Source organism: the organism of the source record quoted next, unplaced genomic scaffold (genome assembly GCF_019419815.1).
Source record: "Pyrus x bretschneideri cultivar Hongxiangsu unplaced genomic scaffold, Pyrus_bretschneideri_v1 Contig16, whole genome shotgun sequence".
NCBI classification, from domain to species: domain Eukaryota; kingdom Viridiplantae; phylum Streptophyta; class Magnoliopsida; order Rosales; family Rosaceae; genus Pyrus; species Pyrus x bretschneideri.
Window position 1 is genome coordinate 1,388,783 of NW_025999457.1, and position 18,473 is coordinate 1,407,255.

The 18,473-nt window shown below is 35.3% G+C and overlaps 3 protein-coding genes across 3 annotated transcripts; 1 reads left to right on the forward strand and 2 right to left on the reverse strand.

Annotated features, from left to right (window-relative positions):
* Nucleotides 1-5,019: 5,019 nt before the first annotated feature.
* On the forward strand, nt 5,020-7,678 carry LOC103951169 (L-type lectin-domain containing receptor kinase S.6). The gene has a single exon (XM_009362482.3). The coding sequence runs from the start codon at nt 5,329-5,331 to the stop codon at nt 7,429-7,431; it is 2,103 nt and encodes a 700-aa protein (XP_009360757.2). The 5' UTR covers nt 5,020-5,328; the 3' UTR covers nt 7,432-7,678.
* A 1,480-nt stretch (nt 7,679-9,158) lies between these two features.
* Nucleotides 9,159-12,637, reverse strand: LOC103951183 (TMV resistance protein N-like). The gene is made up of 5 exons (XM_009362493.3): nt 11,553-12,637; nt 11,476-11,493; nt 11,096-11,374; nt 9,869-10,963; nt 9,159-9,779 (listed from the first exon to the last, which is right to left on the reverse strand). Exons 1-5 carry the CDS (start codon nt 12,471-12,473, stop codon nt 9,159-9,161), a joined length of 2,934 nt encoding a protein of 977 aa, XP_009360768.2. The 5' UTR covers nt 12,474-12,637.
* An 84-nt stretch (nt 12,638-12,721) lies between these two features.
* Nucleotides 12,722-13,770, reverse strand: LOC125475705 (TMV resistance protein N-like). Its single transcript, XM_048580826.1, has one exon. It carries the CDS (start codon nt 13,263-13,265, stop codon nt 12,744-12,746), a length of 522 nt encoding a protein of 173 aa, XP_048436783.1. The 5' UTR covers nt 13,266-13,770; the 3' UTR covers nt 12,722-12,743.
* Between the last annotated feature and the right edge of the window lie 4,703 nt (nt 13,771-18,473).

Genomic DNA, 18,473 nt, shown 5'->3' on the forward strand with positions numbered 1-18,473 from the left:
TAAATTGTGTGTTGAACTGATTGCACTAGATAACAGTGGTACTTGGACGGTCTTGCTTGATATATCGGCGATAGGGGACCATACGTATTTCAGGGGTGATCATGTTTGGTATATCCACAATGGGTGATCACGACCTGCACAATTAGACTATGCTTATGGTCCTGCTTGGTTTATTCGCAATGGGGGACCATACGTATTCTAAGGGTGATCATGATTGGTATATCCGCGATAGGTGATCACTACCTAGAGTTAGGATGTGGTCCTGCTTGGTATATTCACGATAAGGGACCACACGTTAAATTATGCTTATTGATCTGGTTGGTTTATCCATAATGGGGGACCATACGCATTCTAGGGGTGATCATGCTTGGTATATCCGCGATAGGTGATCACTATCTAGAGCTATATGATACAGTCCTGCTTAGTATATCCGTGATAGAGGACTGTTAGGAATGATCATGCTTGGTATATCCGCGATGGGTGATCACTACCTACACATTTAAATTATGCCTATGGTTTTGCTTGGTATATCCGTAATTGGGGACCATATACATACTAGGGGTGATGATGATTACTTGTACTTGGTATATTTCGATAGGCGACCTTATTTTAGCTGGATTTCGTTGAGAGGTCTAGAATCGCTACTCTTGCTCATTTCCATAAGGTTAGTCCGGCCTTAGATTCGAGTGAATAGTAATTTCTCACAGTAGACATCATGTTTATAAATTAGATTTACCATGTTATTATTTATAATCTAAGTGGGGAATTGTATAGACTTCTTTTATTAAATTTTGTGAGGTGATACATGATTTTGTTGATTGATTAACGTAATTAAATGTTAATATCGTGCCTCCTTGATTCATGGAATTGATTAATTGGAATGATTGTGGAATGACGTTGGATATGATTGTTATTAATATGATTAGATTAGTTGATCAATGTGACTAGAGGATAATGTGCTTTTTTGATTCTTTGATATGTTACATGCTATGAATTGGGATTTTATGTGGAAAACATAATGATTTATATGATGGATGGAATGGAAATCTTGAATATCATGCGGGTGTGATGTAGTCTTGACTTTAGAAATTCATGCTTGTCGAGTTCCAATGCTTGATGGAGGAATGCTATGTTTTTCAATTAGAAGCTACGAAGTTAAGTATCGAGTATAGTGAATGGTGAACTGCGAATGGCTTGATCCTATTTAGGGTACGTAGACAGTCTAACGAGGAGAATAAATGCAACCATAAAGTATACAAAAAAATTACTACGCAATTCGAATCCTGAGTTGTGCTTTGCTTATATCCTGGAGACGGGGTATGTTAGATGTACAAGTTTTTGGTATCGTCACGTGTCGATCCTGGACATATGTCAGGATTGAGGTGTGACATTGAGTGTGCCATTGCTATCTAAAACCAGCAAACTAAAAGTTATTCGGGCAAGAATAAACTGGTTACTTGCGCCCTAAGTTACCGAAATTCTTCGATCAAGGATTGTTTATAGAGGGGTTAAGTCCACAAAAAGTTCTTTTCTTTGCCTTGGGATCACAGACTTTTGGCTAGTGTAATATGCCCTTTTAACATGAATTAAGAACAAAGGAAAAGCTTGATTTGTTGAAGTTATTAAGCCGAAGCAAAGTAAAGCAAATGTAAAGAACGTTAAATGATAACTTTGGAAACTAAAATACTGGTAAGTAAATGCTGGAAATAACTTATAATGAAGTGCAAGGTATTTCAAGGCAGAAATTACCACAACAATGCATAAATATTAAAGGTTCAGGCATGTTTCAACGTCTTCTGGCATTGTTAGTTCCTTGATGGGCACACCTTCTCCAGTTTACAAGGTAAAACCTTCAAAACAATAACAATTGAAATCGATACCACAAAAAGAATGCAGCAGAGCTAAAACTAAAATGGAAAGATGAATTGGTCTACAAAAGGAATGTAAAGAACGTGATAGAGCTTTTAGGAGCCTTTTTTGGGAGTTGATTTGAATGTCCTTCTCATCTGGTCCTACTGCCGCTTTTATATAGTTTAATTCTCGATGAATTAAGCTTATAACTCCTTGATGCATCCCTTTTTTTGCCAAGTGGTTGATGCAACTTGTAGCGGAGGGTGAATTCCCACTTGATCCCCTTGAAATGATGAGTATTTGCCCCTAAAAGTGATTTCCCTTCTGAAACATCTTCTCAGTAACATGCCCTAGTCTGATTATTCTTATAGGTTTGTCACCCATAGCTGCCACATCATATTAATATTTAAATCTTGGGCCGAGCTACTATCCACATCTCTTGAAATTAAAGACCCAATAAGTTCTCTAAGGTTTTACGCGGGTTTGGACCGCAACGCAAGCCCAATGTCCATTTTGGGTTCAAATAGAACAACTTAGAAGATATAAGGAAAACAATGAGAGGAAAAATCTAAATTAAAAAGGTGAAAACGGAGTAAAATCAGATCTCAAAGAGCTTTTGTACTGTTTTTTTAATTTAAAAGATGAAATTAGAAGCTACTTAGTACTAGTGGTATCCGTTATATGTAACTTAGAAGATATAGTGAAAGCAATGAAAGGGAAAATCTAAATGAAAAAGGTGAAAATGAAGTAAAATGCAGAACTCAAAGAGCTTTGTATTTTTTAAATTCAAAAGAGGAAATTAAAAGTCATTTATTACTACGGCCTAATGGTATCAGTTATAAGTAAGAGGTCTTAGATTCAATTCTCATAAAAAACGAATATGAGTAACATTATTATAGTTAACGCAGTGTGAGGCTTAGCCCACCTCCCCCTAATGTGAATAATATCGTTTGTTTGTTATTAAAAAAAATAATAATAATAAAATAAAAAAACAGGAAATTAAAAAATTTATTTTGTGGGAAAAATAAAATTAAAAAAAAAAGAAAAAAGGGAAAAAAGAAATTGATCTAAAAACATCTCCAAATGAGATTTTAAATTTTAAACATAAAATATAAATTTGAAAGCATATATGACATTTCAATTTTTTTAAAATTTTATTCTCAATCTCATATGTCAAATCAAACTATTATTTATTATGTTAATTTAATATTTTTAAAATAATAATAATAAAAAATAAAAAGTATTTGTTAATCAATTAAAAATAAATTTGGGTTAGGGTCAATTAAAAATATTCACGCACTCTGTGTGTATGGCATATGGTAGTACCAATTATAATTACTGTTAAAAGAGAGCCCATTGAGTTCCTAATTACCGTTAGTGAGAGGGTAGCTTGGGTCAGTTGGTGTTTGAATGAAACTTTCAAAAGGCCGAAATTACCCCCCATAATTTACAAATTATAACACTTACCCTAACTCGGCTTTCATTGGCGTCTTGGAGCAAACGGTCCTAGAATTTGCTGAGAATTTATCATATATGGCCGAAACTTAGTCTCTAATTTCACAAATGTCATTTTTTCTTTTTATATAAAAAAAACTATTTTTTTTCCTAAAAAAACTATTAATTATAGCAAAAAACACACTTGAATAAACTTAAATGCCGGAAAAATTAACTCCCAGTTACAATATGCCTGAAGTTCTTAGATATTAGAGTCAATTTTTAACCTAACTCACAAGGAAAGTCTCTACACCATGGGAATGTCAAAAACACTAACCAACATCAGTCAGCGCCAAATTTTACTTCGTTCATGGAGGATGAAAAAAAATTAGGATAGCAATCCCCCAACATGGTATGGGTACGTACTTTGACCAAATTAGGGTTGTAATCCCCCCCCAACTTTGGTAAATCAACATAAGTCGGTCATAGGAGTTTAATGGAACTCTTTGGCTTGCTTTCACTAATGATTTCCTTCATTGCAGAAATTGTTAATGGATTTTCTTAATTTCCTTTTCCACCCACTTGAATCAACTTCATCAAATCTAAATTTTGACGATCACTAGAATTCAATTGTTATGTATGTGACATCGGCAGGGTTGGATCAAACAGAGCTTTACTTTTTCGCTAAGATCAAATAGAACTGATTTTTTCTAATTTGATGTGCCCTTTTATTAATGACAGAACTGATTCTACTGTTGAAACCCCTTTGCAGGCCCGGCCCGGGCCCAATGCAGGCAAAATGACTGTCCGAGGCCCAAAAAAATTGAGGGCACCGAAATTATTAAGGCGATGTATTTATATATATTTTCATAAGAGTATAAATTTATAAAATTTGGTTCAATGACACAAAATTTGGCACCAAAATTACAAAGGGGCCCTTTGGCTAAAGTGTTGTAATGAGCAACCATAGATACGACACTATCTTCAAGTGATGATGATCCTTACCACCTTATTTAGTCATTCTGGAGAAAAAGTATTTGAAAATAAAAAAACAAATAAAGGATAAGGTGAAATGGCCAACTTAATAATTTTCTTAACTTTTTTTTTTTTAAGCGCATCCGGGAAACCTACTAAAAATTTGGGTAAATTTACAAACAAGAAACACTAATGCAACTTGGCACAAATAGCAGTATTTCAAAACTAAAAGTGGAATTTCTCACTACAATTGAATGTCTTCAGAGTTTTAACAATTAATTAGGTCATTGAGTTTCTACGAATTATAAATTAACCGGATCACTATAAAATTATAAAATGAGCCACCGTGCCCCTCAGATAGTGTTATTTGAGATAGCCAGTCTATTATACTTTGATTCGTGAAGACAACAAAATGACAAAATGACAGGAATGTGTGAATTAAAAATGAATTGAACACATGGCTCATTATCTCTTAGTTCAATGAGAGACATGAAAACCTTAGTGACCTGTGTACCACCTTACAACCGTAGAGAAGGAAAATAATCGTACGGGACAAAGACAATACACAATTCTAGATATTTCAGTGATCAAAACATAAGTCTCATTCTACTTACAGCAAGAAGTAACCTTTATAGTCCTTTTGAATCATGTGCCCTGCTTCAGTTCCCTTACCAAACAGGATAAAAGTCTTATCCAAGGCAATCCCTCCTAATCCTGTGTAACAAACGGGTCCAAAATACTCCATCGAAGTTCTACCCACCACACAAACGAGCAGGCCCAGTTCTCGTGCAACATAGCAAACTCTTAACTCGGGACCTAAAATTGGGTTTTCGTCGATCAATCAAATGGAGCAATTTTCCCTCTCAAATCGCTCCGTCTCCCAGTCCCTCTCTCTCATTCATTCGACTGGTTGAAGCTTTCAAGTATCAAGATTGACAGAAGCATCCGCAGAAATCCAGAGGGGAAGACAATCCTGGTACTACTTGACCACTGTTTCTTTGTAATTTTCCCGAGAAAGTTTACGCCTTTCATTTTCCCGAGAAAGTTTCTGCATTTGGGTTTACAGCAATGCATTCATCTCGTCCATTTCTCTTCTGGGTCCTTTTCTTTTTCGTCTCCAACCTCAGTTTCCCTTCGCTTTCTGTCCCGTTCTTGCCTGCGACGAACAATAACCTCACCCTCTTCGGCGACGCTTCCATCACCAACACCGCGATTAGTCTCACTCAAGAACTCACCACCTGCCCCTCCTCCTCCCCTTCTGCTTCTCCTGGGGTTGGAAGAGCATTTTACGCCTACCCAATTCGGTTTCTTGACTCGAAAACCAACGCCACTGCCTCTTTCTTGTGCCGATTCTCTTTCTCAATCACCCCAAGTTCCCGATTGTGTTCTTCCGGAGATGGCATTGCGTTTGTGATCACCCCCGATGTTGATTCTCTGGGATCATCCAGAGGGGGGTATATGGGACTTCCGGAGCCATCCTCAGCGTCGAAAGAATCGTTCTTCGCTGTGGAATTCGATACTAGGTTTGATCCTATGGTTGGTGACATCAATGGGAACCACATTGGTATTGATTTGAACACAGTTGTGTCTGTTGCCTGTGTTGATGTTGTTTCAAGAGGTATTGATTTGACAAGTGGGAGGGAGATTACTGCTTGGATTGAGTACAGAGATGCTGTCAAGATGATTCGGGTTTGGGTCGGATACTCGTCAACTAGGCCCCCAACGCCTCTTCTTGTTGCTCAGATTGACCTCTCCAACCAGTTCAAGGAGTTCATGCGTGTCGGTTTCTCAGCCTCGAATGGGCAGGGCTCTTCAGTTCACGTTGTTTACAGGTGGAGATTCAAGACTTTCGGGTCTCTTCCACCTGGGAATCCTACAGATGCCTTTGAAGAAGGGGACTGCTTCATGTGCTCTTCACCAGCAGATTCAAGTACCAAAAGCAGCCCGGAAAATCGTTCCCATGAAAGAAAAACAAAGATAGTGGAGATGGCTCTTGGGTTGGGTGGTTTAGCCGCGTTTGTTGTCTCCATAATCGCATTTGTTTTTGTCATTTGTTTTGTGTGTGTGAAAAAGAGAAGGGTCACTGCCAGAAGGAGCAGAGAGGGCAAAACTTGTAGAGTTGAGGCGAATAAAGTTCCGACGAGTTTGTCTCTTGCAGAGATAAGATCGGCAACAATGGGGTTTAACCGACACAGGGTTGTCGGGGAAGGGGCATCAGCTAAGGTTTATAAAGGGTCTCTGTCCTCTGGTGGAGAAGTGGCTGTGAAAAGGTTTGAGAGGGGTGATGGGATCAGTAGTCTGCGTAATCCTTTTTCTACGGAGTTTGCAACTATGGTGGGTTGTTTGCGGCACAAGAATCTGATCCAGCTTCATGGGTGGTGCTGTGAGGGTAATGAGTTGGTCCTGGTGTACGAGTACATGCCCAATGGAAGCCTCAACAAAGTTCTTCACAAAAGCTTCAATTCAGCAGTTGTTCTGTCCTGGAAGCAAAGACTTAATATAGTTCTTGGAGTCGCTTCTGCTCTTGCATATCTTCACGAGGAGTGTGAGAGGCAAATAATTCACAGAGATGTTAAAACTTGCAACATAATGCTCAATGCAGATTTTAACGCCAAACTAGGGGATTTTGGTCTAGCAGAAGTGTATGAGCATAGTTCAATCATTGCAAGAGAAGCAACTATACCAGCCGGTACAATGGGATATCTTGCTCCAGAATATGTTTATTCAGGTGTTCCAACTGTTAAAACTGATGTTTACAGCTTTGGTGTGGTGGTGTTAGAGGTGGCAACGGGAAGAAAGCCGGTGGAGGATGATGGAACAGTGGTTGTTGATTGGGTTTGGAGCATGTGGGAAAAGGGGAAACTGATTGAAGCTGCTGATCTGACGTTGATGGGGAAGTTTGATATGGTAGAGATGGAGAGGATGCTGATGACTGGACTTGCTTGTGTGCACCCAAACTACGGGAAGAGGCCAACAGTGGAGGAGGCTGCAAGGATTCTTAAAGGGGAAACGCCTCTTCCTCTGCTGCCACCAAGAAAACCAAGGGTAAGCCTTCGCCCTGTTTATCCCGATGAATGTGAAGAAATCCCGCTTTGTTGTGGTGTTCGGCCAAGTCTTGAACATGATGATGTACAATATTTGACTCCGAAGAGCCACTTTGGCAAGGATTAGTAGCTCGTAATAGATCAACTTCAATTTAAGAGTAGGATTTCAGTGCAGTTCGTAACAGAGAAATTAGGAGTTTTTTGTTGACTGGGGATCTTGGGGAATCCTATTCAATTGCTTCAGTTAATTTGTAGATTTTGTAGTCCGAAATTGTGTTTGATGTCGTATAGAAATTAAACGCTCAGAGTGTTTAGCAGAACTTTTCCTTGTCTGTTTAATCATGATTGGCATTGTCTCAAGCATTTTGTTATTATAGCTAATGGACTTATTAATTCAAATGATGTTCGAAAGATTGAGTTAAACTTCATGCTGTAGGCTGCCGCAGATTGATATGGGTTTTTAATTGTCATATCAAATGTGAAGCCTAAACAGTATTTGAATCCTATATGACGATGGCGATACATTGAATGATCAAGAGCAGGATTCACGTCCCCTTACCTGGTAGAGCCGCCAAGATAGGATTGACATGTTCTAACTCACAAACAAAATGCATAATGATTTAAGTTTCCATTCGTTACAAAAGCATTTTTACATTAGCTGATGGACTTGATACTTTAGATGATGTTCGAAAGATTGAATGAAGTTCCTTTTGAATTTGTTATTTGTTAACTTGATGTTGTAGCTAAAAAAAAAAAAATGAAATATCATCACGTACAACAGCAGATGACTGCAGATCGAGGCAACAGTGTTTTTCCAGAAATTGAGCTTTATTCAAACTACTCATTCTCCAACAAGCACTTCCCATGTCCATCAACATCGAAGAAAGTGTTTCGGAGTTAAAGTCATAAGTGTGCAATTAATATGGGTTTCGTATGTAATGTGAAGCCTAAGTAGTATTTGAAACAATCGTCTCCTTACCTGGTACAGCAGCTAGATAGGATTGGCATGTCCTCAAATTCACTAACAAGATGAATACTGATTTACGGGTTTGTCTGGTTTTTGCGGAAGGGGCCTTTGGAAACTGAACAAAAAAAATTATTGCCGTTTCTGGACTGCACACCAGTTTCCATTAGTTACAAAGACAGACTGAAACACGTCAATTCTTCCTTTCTACAAAAATTTGAATTAAGCTCCCTGGTGTTAACGTTAATGGTGTTTTCAGGAAATGAACCTTGTGGTTCATCCTTGTACCAGGAAGAAACATGGAGGCCAACTCCACGGCGCTGGGATAGTATTCATACCACTTCAAGTCCGGCTTTGCCAATTCTTCCCAAGCTTATGATGCAACTGACTTTACAGTGAACGGAAATGAAATTAAGAAATGAAAAACTATTGCAATGAGAAATTAAGCATATTTTTCTTTGTTAGTGCTAGACTATTGTATCGTATTTTATATTTTGTAAGGAAGAAGAATTTGGGATTGGATTTTTGGCTTTTGGATTTTGGATTTTCCGGGAACAGCAGAGAATTACGGAGAGAATTTAAGATGAAATGATATTTCTTCTTTCACACAACGATGGTTGGTAAGAGACTGGTCAGCATGATATATACTCTTAACCATCCAAATAAGTCATCTTATGAGATGCTTACCGATGATATGAGCTTTGACACTTAGGGTTCACATGGATTATGATACAATGGTCCATATTACAAGCTCAATATCAAATACTAAATCAATCTAGCTAATGCCCAAATAAATTGCAAAATTGTCTATGCATAAACATTCATTGCCCTCGCCTTTCAATAAATATAGCCATCTTATAGTTCAAAGCAAAATATATTTTTAAATACAATTAAGCTGATGGGATAAATCGATGTGATTTACTTGCATTTATTATAAGATAGTGACTAATAACAATGCTTTTGCGGATTTGTTCTATGACGTTGCATCTAGCACTTTCAGGCCCATTTGAAGCTGTCTCGTCACGATATTCATGTGTTCGCTTCAGGATTTTCAATGTTTGGTTGAGCTCTTTCAAATCTTGTTTGTACACCAAACGAGCCCCACACTTCTTCACACTATTGAAGTCTGCTTTTTGTTTTCCCCCTTCAATATCATAAAAGCAAGTTTCGAATACGAACTGTTCCTGGTGACAATTTTCACAAGAAAAATAAAATATCCAAATGTGTTCTGACTCAAGAGACCCTATTTTACAATCCCATCGCAGAAGGCAATCCCCTAAAAACTGAATATTGAAATAATCATAATGACAAAGGGTAGCTAGATTAGCCAATTTTTGCTTAGGATCTTGAAAAACAACACAAAAGGCAATCCCCAGCCAGTTGGTACATGATGGTGGTGGAAGCTCCACATTTATTGAATGTCCCACACTCTGATTACTGAACCACTCTGGAATTTCACTTCCAGGCCATACAACATCTGGGTCCAGTTTATCGAAATATAGATTCAGTCCCTGTAACAAAAGAACTATTTTAGAGAGAGGGAGGGAGGGAGGGAGAGAAAGAGGGAGAGAGAGGGGGGGGGGAGATAAAGAGAGAGCACCTTGGTCTGAGTGGCAATTCTTCGAATCCTAGAGAGTATTGTATTATTCCAGCCTTCATCTTGAACCAATGCAATGCAATTCTTGCAAGTGAAGTCAAAGTCATACAAATTGGTGTCTCTGCTACTCAACTTGGATGGATCTGACAACCTTTTTAAGGAAGTACAATTTTTCACATTTACACATAATTCGTTGCTAGATGGAAGAGGTGGCAATTCTTGAAGGCTTTCGCACCCCTCCAAATCAAGATACTTGAGCTTAGAAAGGTGTCTAATGCTTTCAGGTAGACTCACGAAATTATTTCCACTGAGAATCAATTCTACCAAAAAGGACAAGCAGCCAATATCATCGGGGATGTCTCCTTCAGAGAGTTTACAATTTCTTAGATATAACTCTCTCAAAAAGCATAAACGATTTAGAGAAGACAATACCAAACCCCAACAAAGAGGATCAGGACGACTCTTTTCGAGTCCTAATAAGCGGAGAAGGCCCCATCCGTACGTTACTTTAGCATCCGATCTGTCAAACACAAGACGTTTGAGATTTTTCATACCTACAAGCGGCTCGGTCATAGTGGCTCCCAATTCAAGCACCTCTAAGTGATCCATGTCTCCTGGGAGTTTGTCAAGTTTTGAGCATCCCATCACATCGAGATATGTAAGAGACTTCAAAGTACAAATAGCCATTGGAAGCTTCAAGAGATTTTTGCAATTACGTAGATACAAACCCTTAAGGCCAACCAGATGTCCTATTGATGAAGGTATTTTCTCGATCGCAGTTCCTTTTAAGGAAATCAGGGACAAATTCTTCATCTGCTCCCCAAATTCTGGAATCTTTTTCACATTTGAGCAGCCATCAAGATTGAAAGTCTCAAGAGAATCCATTTCAACCTTACTTGGGAGGCTATTTATGCTTTCACAGCCATGAAGGTACAAAACTTCAAGTTTTTTGAGGACTCCAATAGACGGGTGAATCTTAACTAAATTCTTACAATCACAAAGAATCAACTTCTCAAGATTTGGAATACCACTGAAATCCGGAGTACTCATTAATTTATTGGAGTAGCTAAGATCAATATATTTCAAGTTGGGCAAGTCCTGTACAACACCAATAAGGTTCAAATCATATATTTAGCTTCTACAACCTTAAAGTTTATTCAAAACAATAAATAAATAAATAAATAATATATAGTTATTTTGTAAATGAAATAGCATTTATTCAATACTAACCTTTTTCCCCTCCCATAGTCGAACAAGTTTGCTCTTACGCATCTTAAGTTGAGTAAGCAAATGTGGTTGAAAGTTGGTTGGAAGAGACTTAGAAGGATAGAAACTCCAATTTATAATTCTCAAGGAACATGGAAGAAATTTGGGGCCTGAAGAAAAAATCAAATTATCGAATTCCAAAAACCTCAGTCCATCCATCTTAGAGAAGGCTTCGCAATTCCATTGGCGTACCTCTTCTACTTTGAGTTGGCATAAGGATATGGCTTCAATCGCCCCCGTTCCCTAACAACAAAGAAAAAAAGACAAATTAATTTCGCATTCAAGTCTAACATAGTGTCAAATAAAATTATATCTTCATCCAAACTTGGTATTTAACTTCTTACCGTATTCCCACCTTCTCCCTGTTAGTGTAAATGATATCGTATGTTCAAAAAAAAAAAAAAAAAAAAAAAAATCTTACCGTATTCGTCATGAATATATGGTAAATGTCATTGTAAAGCCACAACCTACTGCGCAGACTAGGCTCTTTAGACTCGTGACCAATAATTGTCCATGCCATTTCTTGTATCAAATCATGCATCCACATACGTTTTAGGTGATCTTGATAGAGGAGAGATTTCTCAATTAGCGAATCTATTAGAATACTACTAGAAATTCCAAAAGAATTATCTAGTGTTTCAATTACTCGCTTCATGTACTTCCCTTTGTGGAAACATGCAACATCGAGAAAAATTCTCTTCTCCATCTCTTCTAGTCCGTCAAAACTTATTTTAAGTTTATCAAAAATTGCTGGATTAGGAATTTTTGATAGATTATCCCGTACACTATTCCAAGCATCTAGCCCTCTCTTAAACAAAGCTGACCCCAAAGTTTCAAGAGCTAATGGGAGGCCTCCAGCATAATTAATGAAATACTTAGACAGTTCCAAAAACCCATCCTCAGGCAGATTTTTCTTAAAGGCATTTTGACTAAACAGTGCAAGAGCTTCATCATCATTTAACACCTTGACATTATGACATAATGTTATGTCATGCTGGACTAGCAGACGTTCATTTCTAGTTGTAATGATAATTCTACTTCCCATGCCAAACCAATCTTTCTTTCTAGCTAGTACTTGTAGCTGGCTTATGTGATCCACATCATCAAGTACAAGAAGAACCTTTTTGTTGCATAAGCACTTCTCGGTGTACTTGATTCCACATTGTTGGTCCCGAATCTTTTCTTTCAACATCGGTAAAAGAAGTGTTTTTTGAAGACCAATTAGGGTAGGGTCTGCTTTAGAAACCTCTCTAACGTTGCGAAGAAAGCAATGAACATCAAAATGGTGGAAGGTTTTATCATAAACTAGCTCGGCAAGAGTAGTCTTGCCTATGCCACCCATCCCAGCTATCCCAATAAATCGAACATCATCTGCATCATGAGCTAACAACAAACTTAGTTGCTTGAGTGCAGAATCAGTTCCGACTAACTTCCTTGAGGAATCTAATAGCGTGAATGTAGCTTGCACTTTCCTCCACACGCTGTTGACGATTTTTTCTATGAGCTCACTTTCACCCCTACATGGTATAAAATAACCAATCAAAAAAGCATAAACGAAGAATTCAAGTTTGACTCTACTAAGACATAGGAAATTAAAGTTGTCCATGCATGCTTACTTAGATTCCTTCGAATGCCAACCACGAATTTTGGACACTCTTTTTAGATCAGCTTTCCATTGGACCACCTTCTTTTTATCTTCGATACTGATCAACTTTTCTTCATGCTCCAAGAAGGCTTTGGCAAAACATCCCCGTTGATTTCCAACGTCAGATGGATCCGTCTCGTAAAAGACCGGCAGAACTGAGTTCCTGGCTTCCATGAATTGAAGAATGGTTGTAAGTTCGTTCAAGCACCATTTAGAAGAGGCATAGTTTGGTGAGAGGACAACAATTGCAATATGCGATTCTTTGATCGCACTCAGGAGCTCAAGGGAAATACTTGTTCCTCCTTCAAGCTCTCGATCGTCAAAGAAAGTAGTAATCCCTTGGCACTTGCACAATTCATGGTATAAATGGGATACAAAACCCTTGCGGGTGTCTACACCCCTAAAACTCAAAAACACATCATACTTCCATCGAGGAGCTGATTCATTCGAAAGAAGAGATGCAGTAGCTCTTTGGGCGCTCAATGCCATCAGAAAAAAAAAAAACAGTTGCTGTAAATCGGGTACTGCAAACGGTAACTGAATGAACAAGTAAAAAGATAGAAGATCAATGTTTTAAAATTTAAAAAAAAATCTAAAACTTTAAATTTTCTTTTAGATGCATCTTTTATTCATAAATGTTACATGGACTCACTGTGGTCTGATATTTGACTCAATGCCAACACGTATTTGACAATTCGATTTGATCTTACAGTCCTTGATAACTCAGTTTAAGTTGTTGAATCATTTTCAGTTACCGGAAAATGAGTTCTGCAAAAAAAAAAAAAAAAAAAAGAACCAGTAGTCAATGAACAAATAAAACAAAAATGAGCAGGGAAAAGAAAATAGAAACTTTAAAGGCTTTTTTAGCACCTCATATATTGTTGAATACATCCGGCATTAAATTTTTTATTGAATGACTTATACACCCTAATATGCAATGATTATTTAGGCCTCGTAAGTCTTTTTTTTTTTTTTTTTTTTTTTTTCCAATAGAACTTCTAAATATACCCCAATCACTTTTTTTTTGAATAAAATTAAGGGGCTTTTAGATCCAAATCCAAAAACATAGATGGTTTTTAGGAGTGAGTCCAATTACCTAATTATATGTATTTATTTTTTTAATGCTCATTTTATATTTTCTAAAAATATTAAAAATCAATTAAAATCTTCTAATATTATGAATTTTCAACCCCAATAAATATAATTAATATCTTATAACAAAAAAAAATATATATATATATATATATATTAACATAAATCTATTTGCAAATCATTCTACCCTAACTCAAGTAACAAATATATGAATGTATATCATACCTATAAGTAAGATATGAATCTTAACTAAAAGGTAGAAAAAAACATAATATATCTACAAGCAAGACACATGAATCTTACTTGATTATAAAAAAGAATCTATCATATAGGTAAATAAATATAATTAACCTGTGATATAGGTTGATTATAAAAATAAAAAAAAATCTATAAATGGGGTTTAAAACGGGATAAAGAACAAGAAAGAACAAAAATAAATAAATAATCAAAGAGATAATTAGGAAGAAATTTGATTTTTATAATAAATCTTATCATTTAAGAGATAATAAAATAATAAGATTTAAGGAATTGGACTTATTTTAATAAATTGGACTATTTCTACTATTGGCTCAAAAAATTGGACCTATATCAAAACTCTAATTTATAAAAATATATATATATATATATATAGAAACACATTGATTGAAAAAAAAAATATTTTTGAAGAATGGAATATGAAATCAATGTTTTAGAAGCTTCACATGAGATATGATTTTATAATTTTTTTATTGTTTTAATGATTTCATGCAAATTAAGGCCTTTTATATGCAACCAAAGGCTGGTGAGTGGAGATTTTTACTTATCAACGAAAATAGTTTTTTAATTGGTTATGGAACCTAAATGGTTTAGTCAGTGCTTCTTTGACTAGTTATGGAAAACTAAGGGTTGTTTTATTCACACTCCATATAATGTTGAATACATCTCATGCTAAATGCACCACATCTAGTTTTTTATTTAAAGTTTGTCTTGATACACCTCATGTATTGCCGATTAGTACTACGGTCTAGTGATATTCATCTTCACTTGTAAGTAGTTCGATTCTGGTCAAATACGAATTTGAACCACATTATTGTTAGCTCATTGTGAAGCTAACTCATCCCCCTTCCCTTTATTATAGATAATACCATTTCTTCAAAAAGAAAAAAATACACCTCATCTACTTTTCCATACTACCCTTACACCACATACTTTAAAATACACCCCCATATCGGAACTTTTCTACATTTTGCGCCTCAATTCTGCTATATATTGATCAACTAAAGCAGCATCATCTACTTCACTTTCACAACATATATTTCGACTTAAGTTGTCCATTTTTTCAATAACTGGAAGGAATAATACATTTTTCACAAGCATGCTGCGTTTAGTCATTCAAATACAGGGTAAGGGTATAGAGTTTAAAAAAATATATCGCAGACAATAAACATTCAATCTGAATACACATCGAAAATGATTTCGCGTGTATTAAAAAGTAATTTTCTTTTTTAACATCTTTGGAGGCTTAAATAGTCGTTTCATACCATGTTATATAATTTGTTTAATAATAAATTTTAGGGGAAACTTGATATAAGTCTAATTTTTTGAGCTAATAATAGTCCAATTTATTAAAATAACTCCAATTTGGTATATTTAATTATTTAATTATCAATAGTTATCTATTCAATGATAAGATTTATTATAAAAATCAAATTTCTTCCCAATTATCTCTTTGCTTATTTCTTTTTATTTATATTTTTGTTATTTCTCGTTCTTCCTCTTGCTTTAAACCCTATTTATAGATTTTATTTTAATTTTTATAATCAACCTATATCAAAGGTTAATCATATTTATCTACCTATATAACAGATTCTTTTTTTATAATTAACCTGTCACAGATTAATGTGTCTTGCTTGTAGGTATGTTATGTTTTTTTCTACCTTTTAATTAGATTTCATATCTCACGTATATGTATAATATACACATTCATATATTTGTTACTTGAGTTAGGGTAGAATGTTTTGCAAATAAATTTATGTTATTCTATTAGCCTTTTTTTTTTTTTGTTATAAGATATTAAATATATTTTTTGGAGTTGGAAAATGCATAATATTAGAAGATTTTAATTGATTTTTAATATTTTTGAGAAAATATAAAATGAGTATAAAAGAAATAAAAACATATAATTAAATAACTGGACTCACTCTAAAAAACACTTTATGTTTTTGGACTTGGATCTAAAAGCCTCTAAATTTATGTGGGGTGTATCCAACAATATGTGGGTGCAAATAAAAAGTGTATCTTCAACAGGGGAAAATTTTCATATCAGTAAATATTTTTTGTGTGGGTAATTTCTTTTAAAATTTTATAGTGCCTAAATAGTCATTTCATATTAAGATACATGAGTCATTTAATAATAAATTTTTATGTGGGATGTATTCAAGAATGTACGAGGTGTTAATAAAAAAACCCAAAAATAATTCCTTCTTTCCATTATCATTGCTAAGACAGTAAAACCCACCCATTGAAATAAAATCCTCATTCACAAAATGAATTGTTTCATGCAATTACAAATTACAAAATCGATTGCAGCAAGTTTTTGTTATTCGACGGTAATAAAATTCATGTTATTCAAAGATAATAAAATTCTTTGTTTCGTTTAACAGCTAAATCTGTGAAGATTCCAGTCGATGGTTACCAATTTTTGGTTAGTTATCCAAATTTATCAATTTTTGTGTACTTAAATAGGATCGTTCACAAGGCGACGCCTCTACATCTAACATTGAGGCTGCACCTTCGATGTGGATAGTGTGGGTGTAGGATTTGGATTGTGTGGTGTGTATGTAGAAAATGTGGGGTATATATAAGGAGTATGGTGTTTGACAGTATAATGGGAAAGTACGTGGAGGTCCGTCAAGATCAATTTTAATTGGAAAAGTAAATGTGAGATGCTTTAAGTATGTGAAATATATTCAATAATGGGATGTGAATAAAACTACCCAACTTTAAATCTTCTTTTGGTAATTGAAAATGTATATTAAGCAAAAGATATTAAGGACTCGGAGAAAATACTAGAAAAATAAAATACAGGATCAATACAAATTTACACATGCAGAGAGAAGTGAAAATAGGCAAGGCAAGAAGCAGAAAAATCACACTAAAAATTCTCACAACAAAGTTGTAGGAAGAGAGGAAATTGAGAGATAGGTAGGAATGGAAATAAATAGAAGAGAGATGCACATCAGAGTAATTCTACTGGTACTGGTGGTTTAGTGTCGGAAATAGTGTCAAATGGTGAATTATTTCATTGACAAAGAAAAGTTAATACGACAATTTAGGATGCTCCATAATATATGATATTTAAGGGTTATAATTATTATATTTTGATATTTGCATATTTAAATAAAGATTTAATAGTTAAAACATTTAGAGTATTTCATACTCCTGAGTACCGTAAAATTTCCATATAAAAAACAAATGGTAATGGTCCCAAAAAAAAAACCAGAGAAGCTATAGATGAGAAATGGTTAAACAATTAGTAATACTTACTCGCACTTTTTTCATATGAAACAGGGTGTAATCGACATATTAGGTATTGTCACACCATAAAGTTAAAATACGATGCTGAGGCGGGGATCAATTTGAGCCACACCAGTGTAATGCTTCCGTGCAAGTGAATCTCCTTCAAAGAAGCAACAAGGAAATCCCTATATATATGTACTAGTACTACCATTACAAAGTGAAAGGACAAGGATTTTCCACAATAAAAGTGGAAGACTGACCATGACAAGTTTCCAGGAAGCTTCCTTGTTGGGGCGCGTTATCTTTCTTTACCTCCTCTTATTCGCAAAGTCATTGGATGCAAGACTTTCTGTCCAGCTTTCTTATCAGAAAAGAAATTCATGCCTCTCTGTTTTTTCTAAAAAGGAAAGGGTAATGCTTATGTCTCCCACTAATCTAGGTTTTTTTCACACGAGCATCCCAATGAAAAGAAGCAAAAAAATCACAATGAAAATCTCACAGCAAAGTTGTAGAAGAGAGGAAATTAAGAGAGAGGTAGGAATGGAAGTAAATGGGAGAAAGATGGTCAATAAAGTAATTCTACTAGTAGGGGTAGTGGTGGTTGTGGGGACCACATGATATTGTCGAGATAGTGTGAGATGGTGAATTATTTCATTAACAAATAAAAGTTAGTATGACTATTTACCTAAGTAGGAGCAAAATAACCAAAATCCTTGGGTGGTCTTTAGTATGGGATACTCCATTGTTTTAACTGTTATATTTTGATATTTGTATTTTTAACAAAAATTTAACAATTAAAACATTCACTACTTAATACCAAGGTTTTAAAAAAATGCTAGGCGCTAATTGGATGGTGAGTTGAGACCTAACACCTAGCGGGTTAGGCGACCTAGGTGTATTTAAGTAAATTTACTATCTATCATTTAAATTAATTGAATTTACAATATTGTGTGTGTGTGTGTGTAAATGGATTGAATTAAGGGAGCTTTATATATATTGACAAAAACTTTTAATATATTTTAAAGAACTCCACTAGTTTTTAAACATGTTAAGGAGAGACAAAAACATAAAAACAACTAAAACCCAGCCCAAAAACATAGAAACAAT